Here is a 19,432-nt window from a genome sequence, read left to right on the forward strand (position 1 = left end):
CTGCACACTTCATTCCTTCACACAAATTATATTCTTCAGCTTTCCCATTTCCAGAAGATTTTTCCCAATCTTCCTCTCCTCATTGACCTGATAATTGGGTTCGTCCATTTTTCCCAGGATGGAACATAGTTTTGGGGTAAGAAGTTCATATATATTGACATAAAACACATTGCAGTTATGTGGGGGACACAGTCTGGATGGATCTGGGGGACCTTTTCTCACCTGACATCTGAATATATTCAAAGACAAGTCGCATTTTAAAAGTTGAACTGCTAAAAATGCTAAAATGGATGTTTGCAGGAAAAAGTAGATAAGTAAAAATAAAATCACAGACAAACTGGCCCTTCTCCATCGCTAAATGGGGTTTACAATCCCAACCCCGAAAAACGCAGTCCCACTTTTGTTTTCTTTCACTTCTCCACACCTCTTCCATTTCAGAATACAAACATGCAACATACATAAAGCTACCACCTTTCGTCTTAAATTTTAAAAGATGTTGAATCACTACGAGAGAGGAGTCTTTCTCTGGCACAGACAATGATTTACAGATTACCTTGTACTGGATTTCCTGAAGGATTTCAGTGACAGCTTTTAGACCTAGGTGTTCCTTTCCTATCTGCAACAGGAAGACAATGAGATACTTATTTAGTTCAGTCATTTTGGCTTTGAATGTATGATAATATGAAACATTAAAAACTTCTCATTCCTATAGCAACAATAGGAAGGTTTATATTTAATTAGCAGCTTGTATCATGATAGTGGAACATTACACACGTAGTAGCCTTGAATCATGCATTATCGACAGTGAGCTGTCAGAGCAACGGAACATTAGGTCACTTGAAATGTTTGTGTTGTACTTTGACTGATAAGTACAGAAATATTTCACCTTCTTGAGGCACAGATATTATTTTACAGTTGGCGGTGCCAGAGATTACACCATACATTGCTTTATTTTAGTTCAGTCATGGAACTTGGGTACCACTGGCTGGGCCACTATTTATTGCCAGTCCCTAATTGCCGAAAATGTGTTGCTGGAAAAGCGCAGCAGGTCAGGCAGCATCCAAGGAACAGGAAATTCGACGTTCCGGGCATAAGCCCTTCTTCAGGAATGAGGAGAGTGTGTCCAGCAGGCTAAGATAAAAGGTAGGGAGGAGGGACTTGGGGGAGGGGCGTTGGGAATGCGATAGGTGGAAGGAGGTTAAGGTGAGGGTGATAGGCCGGAGAGGGGGTGGGGATGGCGAGGTCAGGAAGAAGATTGCAGGTAAAGAAGGTGGTGCTGATCCCGAGGGTTGGGACTGAGATAAGGTGGGGGGAGGGGAAATGAGGAAGCTGGAGAAATCTACATTCATCCCTTGTAGTTGGAGGGTTCCCAGGCAGAAGATGAGGCGCTCTTCCTCCAGGTGTCGTGTTGCCATGGTCTGGCGATGGAGGAGTCCAAGGACCTGCATGTCCTTGGTGGAGTGAGGGGGAGAGTTAAAGTGTTGAGCCACGGGGCGGTTGGGTTGGTTGGTGCGGGTGTCCCAGAGGTTTTCTCTGAAACGTTCCGCAAGTAGGCGGCCTGTCTCCCCAATATAGAGGAGGCCACATCGGGTGCAGCGGATGCAGGAAATGGTGTGTGTGGAGATGCAGGTGAATTTGTGACAGATATGGAAGGATCCCTTGGGGCCTTGGAGGGACGTGAGGGTGGAGGTATGGGCGCAAGTTTTGCATTTCTTGCAGTTGCAGGGGAAGGTGCCGGGAGTGGAGGTTGGATTGGTGGGGGGTATGGACCTGACGAGGGAGTCGCAGGGGGAGTGGTCTTTCCAGAACACTGATAGAGGAGGGGAGGGAAATATATCCCTGGTGGTGGGGTCCGTTTGGAAGTGGCGGAAATGACGAAGGATGATACTATGTATCTGGAGGTTGGTGAGGTGGTAGGTGAGGACCAGTGGGGTTCTGTCCTGGTGGCGATTGGAGGGGCGGGGCTCAAGGGCAGAGGAGCGGGAAGTGGAGGAGATGTGGTGGAGAGCATCGTCAACCACGTCTGAGGGGAGATTGCGGTCTTTGAAGAAGGAGGCATCTGGGTTGTTCGGTATTGGAATTGGGAATATGGGACCTTTACTCATCCCGACTCTGCCCAGCTCAATGAGCACACAAATCTATAGGTTTGACACAGCATCAGTGTCATGCATGAAAACATCAAAAGAGGGTTGGGGACTTGATCAAAGGGTTTGGAGCTTTGGAATTTTTGCTGAGTACAATACAGAATCATCTCGTAAATGTTCAAGACTGTATCTCTGTCCTGTTTAGCATTGGACCTACAGCTGGCTTGTTCAAAACCCAGACTTAAAAACTTTCAACAGCATTAACTACGCCCTTAACACCAAATGGTCTTTGACACATCCTCTCCAGCTGTCAGTCCAAATATTCCCAGCACAGGATAGAAATACTTGCAGGGTCTACCTTTCCACCCCAAATGGACAGTCGCTCACCTTTGCCAGACGGTATTTATTTCTCTCTCTCTCGAGTTTGCACATTCTCCCAGTGTCTGTGTGGGTTTCCTCCCACAGTTGTACGGTTACGGTGTGAAAGCGTGAAGATGGAGTTGAAAAACCTATCAACTATGATTGAATGATGGAGCAGACTCGATGGGCTGAATGGCCTCATTTCTGCTCCTCTGGCCTTATGTGCAGGTTAGGTAGATTGCCCATGTCAAATTGCCCAGTGTGCAAGGATGCAGTGGCTAGGTGGATTAGCTATGGGAAATACAGTGTTACAGGGATAGGGTAACAGGGTGGGTCAGGGTGGGATGCTCTTTGGGAGGGTTGCTGTGGACCCGATGGACCATATAAGACCATAAGGTATAGGAGCAGAAATGAGGCCATTCAGCCCATTGAACCTGCTCTGCTCTGATAAGTTCCTCAACCCCATTCTCCTGCTTTCTCTCCATAACCATTGATGCTCAAGAACCTATCTCCATCTTAAATAAACTCAATGACCTGGCTGCCACAGCCTTTTGTGACAATGAATTCTGCAGATTCCCCACTCCCTGGCTGAAGAAGTTTCTCCTTATCTCCATTCTAAAAGGTCTTCCCTTTACTCTAAGACTGTGCCCTCAGGTCCTAGCATCTCCTATCAACAGAAACATCTTCCCAACATCTGTGAATGGCCCAATTCCATAATGTAGGGATGCAGTGATTCCTCAGATCACAAAATTCTGCCTTCTTTCATTTAGAAAATGTACTGTCGAAGAGGAAGCTTCGATTCCAACTGCCTGGGCTAGGCACATTGTAGCCAATTATTTATTTCTCTTTTATTCCCACTCTGGGTCGCAGGCTCCCACTAGGCTGAGCCAAGCAAGGCCATGCACTGCCTTCCAGACTCCGACAAAATGGAATTGGAAAAGGCTGCAACCACACAGGGAAAGGAGTGGGATAAGTCACCCTTTCCTGCTGTAGCACAGGGACTCCGCTGAGTAATGTGAAGCCTTACAGGGGACAGTAACACTGAGGGGGGATTTTTCGCAGCATTGGTTGGAGTCAGCTCCAATCGTTGTACCCTCGATGTGAAACATAAACAGTATCCAATCACGTAGGGTACAAATCCTGGGCAAGTGTGGTGTGGACTCCTCCCCCATGAAAGTTCACAAAAAAGTGACAGAGCTGATTCCTAATCAAAGTCAGCTCAGTTCAACATCTTTCATCTGTATTTCTTCTGAGGAAGGATGGTTACTCATACAATATTATTTGGCATTCTTCACAATGCTTTCCAAAACTATTGGCCGAAAAGACTTCTGTGTAATTTATTCACAGAATGAAAGCATCATTGGTGAGGCCAGTATTGATTGCTGAACCCTAACTGCTATTGAGGTGTTGGTGAGAAACTGCCTGCTTTAATTGTTGCTCTCCTCAAGGTGGGAGAACATCTACAGGATTTTGACCCAACCACAATTGAACTGACTAGATTGATATCTGGAGTGGGTAGGTTCTCAGTCAGATTGACCTCTGCTCCACTCGTAACCGCTCCTGAAAACGTCAGCCATTTCTCCTTCAATTCTAAGTATTTATCCATTCTAACTTTCACTGTTTCTCAAGTTTAAGTCCCGTTACTTGACTACTGTACATAGAGGAGAAAGTGAGGTCTGCAGATGCTGGAGATCAGAGCTGAAAATGTGTTGCTGGAAAAGCACAGCAGGTCAGGCAGCATCCAAGGAGCAGGAGAATCGATGTTTCGGAATTCCTGAAGAAGGGCTCATGCCCTAAACGTCGATTCTCCTGCTCTTTGGATACTGCCTGACCTGCTGTGCTTTTCCAGCAACACATTTTCAGCTCTGATCTCCAGCATCTGCAGACCTCACTTTCTCCTCTATGTACAGTAGTCAAGTAACGGGACTTAAACTTGAGAAACAGTGAAAGTTAGAATGGATAAATACTTAGAATTGAAGGAGAAATGGCTGACGTTTTCAGGAGCGGTTACGAGTGGAGCAGAGGTCAATCTGACTGAGAACCTACCCACTCCAGATATCAATCTAGTCAGTTCAATTGTGGTTGGGTCAAAATCCCTCGACCAATGAAACCTAACACACCATATGCCTTTTTAACAGCACTATCCACCTGGGTGGCAACTTGCAGGGATCTATGTACATGGACTCCAAGATCCCTCTGCACATCCACACTACCAAGAAGCTTTCCATTGACCCAGTACTCTGCCTTCCTGTTATTCTTCCCAAAGTGCATCACCTCACATTTAGCTCCATTGAACTCCATTTGCCACCTCTCAGCCCAATTCTGCAGTATTCCTAAGTCCCCCTGCAACCTGCAACATTCTTCCACTGTGTCCATTATTCCACCGACTTTAGTGTCATCTGCAAATTTACTAACCCATCCACCTATGCCTGCATCCAAGTCATTTATAAAAGTGATAAACAGCAGTGGTCCCAAAACAGATCCTTGTGCCACACCAATAGTAACCAGACTCCAGGCTGAATATTTTCCATCAACCACCACTCGCTGCCTTCTTACAGAAAGCCAGTTTCTAATCCAAACGGCTAGATCACCCTCAATCCCATGCCTCTGCATTTTTTCCAACAGCCTACCATGTGGAACCTTATCAAAGGCTTTACTGAAGTCCATTACACAACATCAACTGCCCTACCCTCATCTACATGCTTGGTCACCTTCTCAAAAAACTCAGTGAGGTTTGTGAGACATGACCTGCCCTAGATGAAACAATCTGAAATCAAATTGTTGCTTGCTAGTTGATTATAAATCCTCTTTCCTCCTTCCCAAAACCTTTCCTCCAACAGATGTAAGGCTCACTGGTCTATAATTACCTGGGTCATCTCTATTGCCCTTCTTGAACTAGGGCACAACATTTGTAATCCTCCAGTCCTCTAGTACTAAACCTGCAGACAATAACGACTCAATTATTAAAGCCAAAGGCTCCACCCTCTCCTCCCCAGCTTCCCAGAGAATCCCATCTGGCCCAGGAGACTGGTCTACTTTCACTCTTCCTAGAATTGATAACAGCTGTTCATAACTGACCTCGATCCTTTCTAGTCTAATATTCCGTATCTCACTCTTCTCCTCTACAACATTCTCCTTTTCCTGAATGAAAACAGACGAGAAATATTCGTTTAGCACCTCTCTGATCTCCACAGGGTCCACACATCACTTCCCACTTCAGTCTTTGACTGGCCCTAGTGCTAGGAGACAGATGCCTGGAGATCAGAGTTGAGTGTGTGTTGCTGGAACAGTACAGCAGGTCAGGCAGCATCAACGCCAGAGCCCCTCTTCAGGAAAGAGTTGACGAAGGGGTCTGGCCTGAAATGTCTATTTTCCTGCCCCTTGGATGCTGCCTGGCCCTATTCCTACCCTAGTCATCCTTTTATTTCTCTCATACTCTAGAAAGCGTTAAGGCTCTCCTTTATTCTATTCGCTAAAGACTGCTCATGTCCCCTCCTTGCTGTTCTTGACTCTCTTTAATCCTTCCTAGCTACTCTGTAACTCTCCATCACCTCATCTGAACCATCTCACCTCAACGTCATATAAGCCTCCCTCTTCCACTTAACAAGAGATGCAATTTCTGTAGTAAACCATCATTCCCTTACCTTATCACTTCCTCCCTGCCTGACAGGAACATACCTATCAAGGACACGCAACATCTGTTCCTTAAACCAGCTCCACATTTCAATTGTTCTCATCCCCTGCATTTGTTACCCCATTTTATGCCTCTTAAGTCTTGTCTAATCACATTATAATTGCCCTTTCTCTCCCCCCCCCCCTTTCTCTCCCCCCCCCCCCCCCCCCCCCACAATCGATAACTCTTGCCCTATGGCATGTACCTATCCCTTTCCATCGCTAAACTAAACGTAATATAATTATAGTCACGGTCTCCAAAGTGCTGACCTCCCACTAAATCAAACACCTGACCTGGTTCATTATTAAACACCAGATCCAGTGTGGCCTCCCCTCTTGTCGGCCCTTCGACATTCTGTGTCAGGAAACCCTCCTGCACACATTGGACAAAAACTGATCCATCCGACGAACTAGAATTATAGCATTTCCAGTCAATGTTGGGGAAGTTAAAATCCCTCATCATGACCACCCTGTTCCTTTCACTCCTGCCCAGAATCGTGTTGATCCTTTTCTCCACATCCCTGCAGAGGCCTACAAGATACACCCAGCAGTGTGACCTCTCCTCTCCTGTTTCTAACCTCAGCCCATACCACCTCAGGAGACGAGTCCTCATCAAAAGTTCTTTCAGTCACCGTTATACTGTTCTTGACTAACAAGGCCACACATCCCCCTCTTTTACTACCTTCCCTGATCTTACTGGAAGATCTAAACCCTGTAACCTGCAACATCCATTCCTGACTCTGCTCTATTAGTGTCTATGAAATGGTCACAACGTCAAAGTCCCAGGTACCTATCCATGCTGCAAGCTCACCTACCTTATTCCAGATACCCCTGGCATTGAAGTAAACACACTTCAAACCAGCTTGCTGTCTGCCAGCACATTCTGGTGACCCTGAAATCCTGTCCATGCCCTCCCTACTCTCATCCTCCTGTGCACTGGAACTACACCTCAGGTTCCCATCCCCTTGCTGAGCTAGTTTAAACCCACCCGAATACCACCAGCAAAATTTCCCACCCAGGATATTAGTACCCCTCTGGTAAGCCACGATCTATTAAGAAGGACATGGGGAGGTTCAGAGCTAAGTATTTAATTGTTCATTTATTCACATGATGCACACAAATGGTAAGGAGCAATGCCTGTGCATTACCATTAGATTCCTAAAATTGTGGTCCTTTGCTAATTTCCCATTTACATTTCCCCTTATCCCAAATACATCTGCACTTCTATTTTCCACATTGAAATCGGTTGCAAAATACTGCCCAACCATTACACTTCATGTGAGGCTGCAAAAGCGAAACATGAACAACAAAGCAATCTGTTTCCGAACAAAGTTAAAAATCACACAACCCCAGGTTATAGTCCAACAGGTTTGATTGGAAGCACTAGCTTTCGGAGCGACGCTCCTTCATCAGGTGATACTGGAGGGCTCGATCATAACATACAGAATTCTGTGTCACGATCGAGCCCTCCAGTATCACCTGATGAAGGAGCGTCGCTCCGAAAGCTAGTGTGCTTCCAATTAAACCTTCCAAATAAATAGGGCAGCACGGTGGCACAGTGGTTAGCACTGCTGCCTCACAGTGCCAGGGACCTGGGTTCAATTCCCGCCTCAGGCGACTGACTGTGTGGAGTTTGTACGTTCTCCCCGTGTCTGCATGGGTTTCCTCCGTGTGCTCCGGTTTCCTCCCAGAGTCCAAAGATGTGTGGGTCAGGTGAATTGGCCATGCTAAATTGCCTGTAGTGTTAGGTAAGGGGTAAATGTAGGGGTATGGGTGGGTTGCGCTTCGGCGGGTCGGTGTGGACTTGTTGGGCCGAAGGGCCTGTTTCCACACTAAGTAATCTAATCTAAACCTGTTGGACTATAACCTGATGTTGTGTGATTTTTAACTTTGCACACCCCAGTCCAACACCAGCATCTCCAAAACATGTTTCCAAACAATTCACCATCCTTCCAGGTGAGGGCAAAGCATTTGTTTGATTGTAATCAAATTCTTACCTGGACAAACAAAGCAATGATCGCTATCCCATTTTTCTTTCCCAGAGCTTCATCAACATTTTTGAACAAAGTAGAGTTCCAATGGATAAGATGGAGCTGAAAATACAAATATTGTAAATATAATAAAAAAGACCAGTTCAATGATAGTTAACTGTTTGAACCTAGAATGCCCAAAGACATACTTAAAACAAAGGCATTATTAAAGTATTATCTTCTTACTCCGATGTCACAGCAGAATGAGATGTCAGTCTCCCGAACACACTAATGCTCAACCCACTGCTTTGACAGAAAGCTGTAGTAGCTACAAATATCAGGCATAAACAAATAATTTAGTCACAGAAGATACTTAAGTTTTGTGGGGAAGGGAAGAGGTCTCACACAGAATACAGATCTCATAGGTTTTTAGAAGAATCAGCAGTAAAAATAGTTCAGGTCTCTGCACAAGACAATTTAAGCAAATTTTATTTAAGATTAAGCAGACAAAGTCTGTAAAAAAAAAGAGTTGGAAGACACAAAAGAGGTCATCCAGTGTTAACTGCGTGACTCCACTTCCAGTTCCTTGGGTCCAGCACCATGTCAGGAAATACAAGGAACAATCAGCCACAATTTTCAAATGCACAATATTAGACCCACTAACCAGCTCCGACTTACTACGTTCAATCTTCTTAGTATGTGTGTCCATGAAATGACAGGGGTTTGGTCATGCTCTTCAACACAGAGCCCTGAAAACGGTAATCTTCATTCTTAATGTGGTCTAACTGCTCACACAACAATCGGACTGCATCAACGAAGAACCAGAGAACATTGGTACGTGTTTAAAATCACAACACCAGGTTATCTTCCAACAGGTTTAATTGGAAGCACTAGCTTTCAGAGCGCTGCTCCTTCATCAGGTGGTTGTGGAGAATAAGGTTGTAAGATACAGAATTTACATGACAACGATTGTCACATGTTGCATTCTTCAGTTTTCATTAATAACTAGATTGCCATCATCCAAGTGTAGCCCAGTGGTTTATTCCTAATTAGCACAGAACTCCAAGCCTGAATACCTCCGAATCCTTCAGGTCTGGAAATCTGTTCTGGAACTACAGCAATGTCATAAACAACACCTATCCCTCCTCACCCTCTCTCCAGCTTGGAGCTGGTTAACAACCAGCTTCTCAATTGCTCGAGGGTGGGTCGGCACTCCCCTAGTTTAATTATTCTCTAATTGTAACCCCACAATCACATACTTGGCTTATCTTCCTCCTGCATGACTAAATCGCTTCACTGTCAGGCATTAGGATCAGAGCAGATTTAGGGAGATAGGTCAGAGACTGGGCTTGTACTTTCTGGAAATTAGAAGGGGGGTGGAATCTCATAGGAACAAAGTCCTGATGGGATTGGACAGGGTAGATGTGGGAAGAATGTTCCCGATGTTGGGGGAAGTCCAGAACAAGGGGTCACAGTCTAAAGAATAAGGGGTAAATCATTCAGGACTGAGATGAGGAAGAATTTCCTCACTGAGTTATGAACCTGTGGAATTCTCTCCCACAGGAAGCTGTTGGTGCTAGTCCATTACATAGAACTGGACATGGTCCTTGTGGCGAAAGGGATTTGGTGGTGGGGGGGGGGTTGTGGAGGGGAATGGGGAGAGGGTGGGTGTGGGATACTGAGATTGCATGATCAGCCATGATTGTATTGAATAGAGGAGCAGGCTTGAAGGACCTATTGGTCTACTCCTGCTCCTATATTTCCATGTTTCAGTGCGACCAATGTGTGCACTGAAAGCTCCAATGTGTTAATACACAGGACCCTATTTGCTGTGGGCAGAAAGAACATGTACATATTCTGCCCATTTCAACAAAAATAGATATCAGCCATTTAGTGATTCATTTCAAGGAAATTCCTCAGCACAATATGGTAGGTTTAAAATTTAAACAAAGACTGACAGTTAACTGTCAATCTGTAATGGTGGCTACAATCTCCAAAGCAACACCTCTACCAGAGTCTGTTTGTCAACTAATCAGCACTCTCCTCAAAGTGTTGAGTTTCCTCTTACATTGGTATCCTGACACATTGTGGATATTAAAAATCAAAAACAAAAACAAATTGCTGGAAAACCTCATCAGGTCTGGCAGCATCTGTGGAGAGAAAGCAGGGTTAACATTTCGGATCGGAGATCCTTTTTCAGGAACTGATTGCAGTTTGGAAAACATTAGTTTTTATACTGAAGATATGGACGTGGGGGGGGGTGGAGGAGAGGAATAAATAATAATTGGGGATAGAGCCCAAAAGGAGAGAGAAAAACAATTGGACAGACAAAGGAATGGGTAAAAAGGTCAGTCTGGGAGAAAGAAGAGCTACTAATGGGGAATATTAGTACCTGACAAGGGGTTGAATGGGATCGCAGCCCACGCGATGACAAGGCCCTGGTATGTGGAGCTATACCTGCACTTTTCACACAGTCTAGTCTACTGCATTCGCTGCTCACGATGTGGACTCCTCTACACTGTAGACTGGGTGACCACTTCACCGAACAGCTACATTGTGCCCTCAAACAAATAAACGACCCTGAGCTTCCAGTTACCTGCCACTTTAACACCCCACCCTGTTCCCTGGCTAACATCTCGGTCTCAGCCTTGCTGTAGTGCTCCAGTGAAGCTCAGCATAAGCTGGAAGAACAGCACCTCATTTTCCACTTGGGGACCCTGCAGTCCTCTGGACTCAATATGGAGTTCAAAAACTTTGAGGTCATGTCCTTACCCCAAGCCCCACTACAATGAACAATACAGGGCAATTACTTTTTCCAAGCTCTGTCAGAAACTTGCATTCAGTGCAATGGCAGGGTAAGAAGATGCTGTTTTCAGTGATTTTCCTACAGACTGTGTTCACTGAACCTGCCCCTCATCCACATGTTCTCACTGTTACCCTGCATCCCTTTCTGCTACAGGTAAGTAAACCACAACAAAAGGATGGGAATACTGAATAACCCAGTCACCCCCAACACCTTCCATGTCTTCAAGCAGTAACTTGAGCTGCTGAGTAAAATACAGCCAAAATCTGAACTTTTGTTAAATAGACTTGGCCAGCGCAACGTGACCATTTGTAAAGTATATTATTTACTTTACTGAGGTTTGCAAAATCAAGAATCTTTTCACCAGATTCTGGTCTTTCAGCTCGGCCAGTCATTGGTCCTGTTTTTAAATGAAAACAGAATTTCAGAGTTCCCACTTTATGGAACGTTTGAGTGATAGATGGCCCTATTTGAAGACAGCGGAGTTAAGTGACTGACTCTTTGAAAACCAAAAAAAACAGAGAGAATGACCTTTTAATGCTCCATGGAGCCACTTCAGAACAAATTATTACTCTCTGTTGCCAGATTAAAAAGCTGTAGAGATTCAAGGCTGCAATACCGAGGACAGTCAGCAGTATATTTTTTTCTTTATTTTCTGGTTATTAAACATTTTTAAATGCACATTCAGATCTTCAGGCCTTCAAATTATGATACAAAATGTAAAGACCTCACACCTCCAAAGGAACCATCCCCTTCTCCACCACCCATTCCCATCCAAGAGGAGGTCATAGAGATGTACAGCACGGAAACAGACACTTCAGTCCAACTTGTTCATGCTGACCAACCAACCTAAATTAATCTAGTCCCATCTGCAGCACTGGGCTATATCTCTCCAAACCCTTTCAATACATATACCCATCCAGATACCTTTTAAATGCTATAATTGTACCAGCCTCCACCACTTTCTTGGGCAGCTCATTCCACACACTCATCACCCTCTGTTTGTTTTTATTTCAGATGTTCAGCATCCGCAGTTTTTGGTTTTGATTTTCAATTTCCAAAAGAGGTGACTTAAACAACATGTATTCCTTTACAAAGCTTTACAATTTACAAGTATCCATTTCAGTCCGACCCTTACCTCCACTGAAAATGCTTTAAAATTAAGTTGCCCCTTAGGTCACTTTTAAATCTTTCTCCTCTCACCCTAAACCTGTGCCCTCTAGTTATGGACTCCCCCATCCCAGGGAAAGGATCTTATCTATTTACCCTATCCATGCCTCTCATGATTTTATAAACTTCCAAGGTCATCCCTCAGCCTCTGACACTCCAGGGATGTAACAACACAACAAAAACAGGCTGAATTATTGAGGTAATGCCCAACAAGCTCTGAACATTTTGGAGGGGGTAGAGTGGATAAAGAAAAAAGCAACTCAAAAACAACTGACAGCAAAACTACACAGGATTCAGCATCTAATTCCTCAACACTAGCTGAGAAAGACCTGCTGAATGCTCAGAAAATCCAAAAATCTTACATATTATTGAGTCTCCACAATGCATTAAGAAACTTGATTGGACTGGATATTCTCAGCAGGAAGTAGTAACTGAGAAACACCACAACTTTGGAGAACGAAAACGGAAATTGCTAGAGAAACTTAGCAGGTCTAATAACATCTGTAGAGAGAAAGCAGAGATAACTTTCAGGTCTGAAGAAAAGTGACTGGAATGGAGATGTTAACTCTGCTTTCTCTTCACTGACCTGCTGAGTCCCTCCAATAGTTGCTGTTTTTGTTTCAGATGTCCAGCATCTGCGTTTTTCGGTTTTGTTTTTCAATTTCCAAAAGAGGTGCCTTAAACCTTCCATTACAAATCTTTACAATTTACAGCACCCATTTCGGTCGGACCCTTACCTCCATTGGAAATGCTTTAAAATTAACCGTGTGTTCAGAACCACGCTGGTTCTCCTTGCCCCAGTGAAATCGAACCTCGTGTAATTCATATTCATGACTTCCAAGCAGTGGGCCACCAGTTAAAACTGTAAATGATCAAAAAAAATCCATAAATTTAACAGAAAACAAAAAGTTGCTTATAGACATTAACTTTCCAAATACATTTTCATCTGTTATAAACATAGAGTGAAATACTTTGAGATTAATCTGAGCTGAAATCGGTCAAAATCAGTGGAAACAGTACAAAAACACTTCCCGAAAAATCTTCCTCTTCCAGGTCATAAAATAGTCCAGAAAGTAGGCTAATAGAAAAATATTAAATCCCTGCACTTATTCCATTGGAGTTAAAAATAGTGCCTTAATGAAGTGATTTAAAATCAGAAAGATGACAGAAGTAGACCAGGTTATTGTGGGGATTCTAAATCTGCAAATAATACAACACCATTCTCATTAAATATCTAGAACTTTAGGAAAGCGAGGACAGATTCTCTTCCTCATTATTGTGCCCTATTTGAATAGGTTTGGTTCCTCCTTGAGGCAAAAAGACAATTTCTGCATAATGATGCAATTCAGGTAAGTGATTTATTTTTATATTACATGGAAGTTAATAGCTTGATTTTTTTTAATTTTCCCAATCCACAATTAATCTTCTGATTAGCTGTAGATGCCATCCTGAGCCCAAACTCCAAGTGAATGAACAAATAAACATACTGTTATTCAAAGAAAAACAGTGGGGAAGTGTCCCAGTCAATGACAGTACCAGAAAGTACAAATTGGTTATGTTTATAAAGTTTCTAAGACCTTATTATGCATGAACTCCCACATTTTCTCTTTAGCAGCAATGATTACTCTACAAAAACAAACAATTAGTCAACTGTATAATAGAACAACCTCATGTTGTAGAAGAATGGAATAGTTAATAAGATTCTGTCGCTGCTGAGGTCACAGGACATTTTATAGTTAAGGAATTGTTCCATCCTCAGATAACGGAGATTCTACATAGGAACCATTTTTTGTCACAGAGAATTGGTGCTAAGGGTATTGCTGTTCACCCTTCAATCAGAAAAGACACATATCAAAAGTGGATTTAGATGATATTCTGTTTTGAAAAAGAGCATTTACAACCTTCAACAAGAAAAATAGATTGTTTTTATTCTTATTCATTCACAAGATGAGGGTATTACTGACTGGACCAGCATTTATTTCCCTCCCTTATGGCCCACAGGGCAGTTAAGAGTCAATCACATTGCTGTGGATCTGGAGTCACATGTAGGCTAGACCAGGTAAGGATGGCAGTGTCCTTCCCTAAAAGGACATTAGTGACCCAGATGGGCTTCTCTCACAATGGATTTGTAGTAATCAGTAGACTCTCCATTCCAGATTGTTTTTAAATTGAATTCAAATTCCATTACCTGCCATGGTGCAGATCAAACACAGATCCCCAGAACATTTCCCTGGTCTCTGGATTAACAGTCCAGCGGTAATACCACTAGGACATCACCTCCACAGATACGCACAGATGTGATTGAGAGAACCGGTCTGGTTTCTACAAGTGTCATTTAATATCTAGTTTTATTTGTGTGGTTTGGGCCAGCACCAACATTGTGTGCTGAAAGCTATTGAACAAGACAATTTAGGATGTGGATAAATTGTTGATGGTTCACTAGTATCATTAAATTAATCTAAAGTGCATGTTCTGATGTACTGCCAAGCCAAGCAAATCCAAACACAATAACCCTGTTGATTCAGCATTATTTACCATAGTGTATCCAGACTCCATTTCCTCATATTGAATATTATTATATAGTGGTCCCAAGGAAAAGGTGCAGTAGACAGTTACAAGATTATAATCTAGAACACAGAAGCATAGTCTTTGGCTCAAAGGCTGTATGATCTACTCTTAGTCCAGTACATGATCTTGAAGTGATTTGATAAGAATTCTAATAAATATAGAAATGAAATAAGATGGGGTACGTGTGGATTAGACATTGGAGTTTGGTACAATAGAGAGATCTGTGGAGCACAGATATAAACTCAAATGTATCGAATCAGGTTGATTGTTTAAGAGATACTTATTTTGACAGTTGTCAACCTCAACATTTCAATTCCCCCTCCCACTTTGCTGAGGACATGCAGGTCCTGGGCCTCCTCCACCGCCACTCCCCTACCACCCGATGCCTGGAGGAAGAACGCCTCATCATCTGCCACGGGACCTTCCAAGCCCAGGGCATCGATGTGGGCTTCACCAGCTTCCTCATTTTCCCTCCCCCCATCTTACCAGAGTTCCAACTTTTCAGCTCAGTACATCCTCATGACCAGTCCATAGTCTTTCCCACCTATCCTCCTCTCTGACTTATCACTTGACTCCCACCTCCATCCACCTATTGCACTCTCAGCTACCTTCCCCCCCCTACACCCCCCCCCCATCCCATTGGCTCCCAGCCTCATTCCTGATGAAAGGCTTTGCCCGAAACGTCAATTTTCCTGCTCCTCGAATGTTGCCTGACCTGCTGTGCTTTTCCAGCATCACTCTAATCTTGGCTCTGATCTCCAGCATCTGCAGTCCTCGCTCTTACCCAGCTGTCAACCTTGTAGGGTTTACTGCAAACATTCAAAAGGAAATTGGACAGAGTAACCTGTGACCCAAAAGAATGCACAAGTTGAGGGTGGAGTTTAGTTTTGGGAGTCATTATAATTTCCTCAGGCTTCATTTTCCCAACCCGGATCAATGTGGGCAACAGCAAGTCAGTTAATTGGGCCAACAAAAGGAAAAATCTGAAAACAATGATTTTCAACATCAAGGAACAAAGTCTAATTTTCCACAAGTTTGAACCTCACCAGAAAGCAGCAAAAGACCCATTTGCTTACATATACATTTCATTAGTACCCAATCTCGCTTCATCTAGATATAATTTCCTATTCTGCAAGGACACTGAATGAGATAGAGACATGAGGAACGTTGAATCATCCAAATTCCTATTGAATGGAAGAGGAGGCTCAAGGCCCGACCGACCAATCCTGTTCTCTATGGTGTAAGCAGACTGACCTTTGACCTGTGTCAAAAGTGAATGAGGAAACTGCCTCACAGCCAGTTTGTAAAATTTAACCCAATCAATTCTGAAGGGTATTTGTTAAAGAGGCAACAAAGTGAGCGAACAGGACTTAGTAAATGCAGCAAACCTGATTCATTCTCAACTCAAGGAGAGATTTCTTCATCTAGGAGAGAGTGGTGAACCAGTGGAACTCTGTCACAGAAAGCAGCTGAAACCAAAACATTAGAATGTTTCCAAGAAGTTAGAAATAGTTCTTAAAGCTGAAAGAATCAAATGGTGTGAGGAAAAAGCAGGAACAGGCAATGGAGTTGGATAATCAGCTATGATCCTATTGAATGATGGGACAGGCTTGAAGAACCAAATGGCCTCGTGCTGCTCCTATTTCTGTTTTTGTTCATGTTTCTGTCTTAAACATCAACAGCTACAGATCATAGACTTATTTATAGTTTCATTCAGGAGCTTACAATTCATCCAGCATGTTTTTCTGTGTCGTGTAGTTCAATACTCTTTAATTGATACTTAAAAGCCACAAAATGCACAACACAAGTCTGAATCCTGAAAGAGCTCATAACCATTAAATCAGTTCTGAAAAAAAATGTTCGATATTGTGTGAAGTCAGTGTCATCTTCCAGCACTGGGGTAAAATTCAAACCAGTGCCATGGAGGTCAATTCTGATATAAAAACTGAATTTATATCTAAATCCAATCACCTTCTCTGGAAAACATAATTTTGTTTCATTTGAGTGAGTGAAATTAAGAGAAAGAATGTTCTCTAAACATTAAAACCCAAAATAACTGGATGCTGTAACTTAGAAATAAAATCCGTAAGTTGCTGGAAAAGCTCAGCAGGTCTGGCAGCATCTGTGAAGAGAAATCAGAGATAACGTCCAGTGATCCTTCCTCTGATTTCTCTTCACAGCTGGTGCCAGGCCTGCTGAGTTTTTCCTGCAGTTGTCTCAGTTTTATTTCATCCGGTTTATGTCGTGTCTTACACAATATTAATCTGCTGAGGAGTCTGAACAACAGCACAGTAAAACAGAATGGATTATTCAATCTACATGGGCAGCTCTCCTATCATACATTATGACAAGAAAAACAAAAAGATGCTTTGAGGAAGATGCACATTCTAATGCAACATTTTATAATCTATTGTACAACCTGGGCAAATTTCACATTTTTACATACCTGATTTAGACTTCAGCAGTATCTGAATAGTGTGACCATCATTAATTACTTCAGAATCTCGACAGACAACATAATTTGGTGATAAACGTGTTTCCAATAGTGAAGGATCATACTTTGCCTCTCTGGAGTTCAGGTTTATCGGGGACTGATACTCTCCATTTGCTTCAGGAAACAACAGTCCCCATTCCACTCCTGAAATAGAGCAATTCACAGCAATTGTATTCACTTTCAGAATTCATACTTTTAAAAATGGATTTTAAACATGACAAAATTAAAGTTAGCTTCAATTTGATTTTTGAATCTTTTTCCCAGGCTAAAGTTGAAACAAAGGGTTAATTTTAACACAGTTGGACAGTTTACAAATTATCATATTATCAAAAATGCAAATAATTTTTACAACAGTTGATCACCTATCTAATAAGCCAAACTCCTCAAAAGGAAGTTCACTATGTACCTACAAAGGGACAGAGATATCTTTTGTATTAAATCTCTCAGCAAAGACACAAACATTAAGACAAAATATTTTAAAACACAAAGTTTAACTTGATAATGGTTTCTTTCATGAAGAAAACGCATACCAATGGGGGTGAAATACCATGTTTCCATTGGCCCATTTTAAGAAAGTTGTCCAGCTCACCTTCTTCATAGCCCCACTCCAGACCCTCCTTATAGCCATAGGGTCGGCTCTCCTCAATCAGTGCGCTGTCAGCCATGGGATAGGCAGTTCCTGCAGTGAACAATCCCAGCTGCACTCTGCTTCCCAGCTGGACCCTGGCCAAGACACGATGGTTATATAAACTACCGAGCAATCTTGCCTTTAAAACACAATTACACAAATCACTAACTCATTGGAAACAGCAATCTGACCAGTTGCTAAACAAACCGTTGCCGCTCATTATCTGTCACCTTGGAGAATCTGAAATTCGCGCTTCCAGCTTCTATTCGAACAATACCAGAAGCTGAATACACTCTGACAAGTTCAACAAGTGCTTTCTGCGCTGTGTAATTTAACACAGTGGGAGTTTACACTCTGCAACACCACAGACGGTCCAGTCAAAGTAAGATCTGTACAACCACACTCACCTGGTCACTGAGTTAACTCCACCAACTTAGTTAGTGGGTTCAATCCTGGGCTCTTCTAGCGAAGTGATACTGTCCCTACCTGTGGACCAGGAGGTCCGCGTTCAGGTTCTACCTGCTCCAGGGGTGTGTCATAACATTTCTGAACAGAGTATAGTCTAAAAGGAAAGATCGAGCCTGGGGGAGTTTTTAGTCGATGTTAGTGTAACTGAACTGATTCACAGGGCAGTTGGAAACGATTTTAAGAGAGCCCGAATTCTGGGCTCTGATCAAAGTGACCCCTTTAGGAGGGCAGGAATAAGACCACTCCCCGTTTGCCAGGGAATCTTTTATTACTGCGATGAATTGTGTCGAAGAAAAATGTCACGAGAATCCAGTTTCACTCTCCCTTAAGTTATAAATCTCAGTTATTCTTAAAACCCAGCGTGATATTTATTAAAAGGAGAAACGTTACTGGATAATCCTCCTTTACGGTTTTTCATCTCAATGACGAAGGTAAACCGTGCACTGAAACCGGTTCTGTTTTATTTCCTGAAAACTCCCCTCCCCATCACAAAGCGTTAACTCAATCCGCAGCCGGAAGTCTGAAAGTCACACTATTAAACCGGAGATTATACCTCCTTTTAAAAGTTGCTTGTTAAATCCAAAATATTTTGCAAAGTACTTACCGGGAATTTCCCATAAACTGTCAATCAATACACAATAAAACTGCAAAACTATCCTGGATCCTGATCCTGCCTCTGCTGTTACACTCTGATTCTTACAGTGAAATGATACACTAACCTACCTCAGACTGCAGCACCCACAAGCAACTCTCTCTCTGATTTTAACCAAACTCGATAGTCCACGTCAGTGGGTGGATCCACTCGAGAACTGCAGCTTCCAACAACCGAAATCAAAAGAGCCCACACACATTGCACGTGTACCAGAGCAATATGCAATCTGTTCACCCAGACAGTATAGAATATGATGGCAATGTGAACTATTTCACTCAACTTGGTTCGTGTGATCCGAGTTCAAAACATGCCCATGTTCACCGATTTCCATATTTATCAGGGAGCTGAGGAATGCTGAGGTGAGGGATGTGGAATCTAGTTGAGATGCTGAAGATGCCATTCATCACCAGCAACCCAAACACTTGTATGTGCACACCTATCAGGGCCCTAGCTCTCTATCTCTCTCTCTCTGTCTCTTCCACACGCACAAACACACAAATTCTTACACAAAAAAAAATTGTTTATATGAGCTTCTGTCGAATTGCTCATGTTAACCAGAAAAT

General features: G+C 43.0%; 1 protein-coding gene across 4 annotated transcripts in view; it reads right to left on the bottom strand.

Moving 5' to 3' along the window:
• Positions 1-18,979, bottom strand: part of ca8 (carbonic anhydrase VIII) — a 69,147-nt gene extending 50,168 nt beyond the window's left edge. The window contains exons 1-6 of one of the 4 annotated variants that reach the window (XM_060824085.1): positions 18,941-18,979; positions 17,711-17,844; positions 17,074-17,265; positions 12,797-12,921; positions 8,114-8,209; positions 554-616 (exon numbers count right to left, since the gene is read on the bottom strand). In XM_060824085.1, the coding sequence (XP_060680068.1) occupies positions 554-616; positions 8,114-8,209; positions 12,797-12,921; positions 17,074-17,265; positions 17,711-17,786 (552 nt within the window). In that variant the 5' untranslated portion in view covers positions 17,787-17,844; positions 18,941-18,979. The other 3 variants (XM_060824083.1, XM_060824086.1, XM_060824084.1) reach the window with 3 other exon arrangements.
• Positions 18,980-19,432: the final 453 nt, after the last annotated feature.

Source organism: Hemiscyllium ocellatum, chromosome 4, assembly GCF_020745735.1.
Source record: "Hemiscyllium ocellatum isolate sHemOce1 chromosome 4, sHemOce1.pat.X.cur, whole genome shotgun sequence".
Lineage (NCBI taxonomy): Eukaryota > Metazoa > Chordata > Chondrichthyes > Orectolobiformes > Hemiscylliidae > Hemiscyllium > Hemiscyllium ocellatum.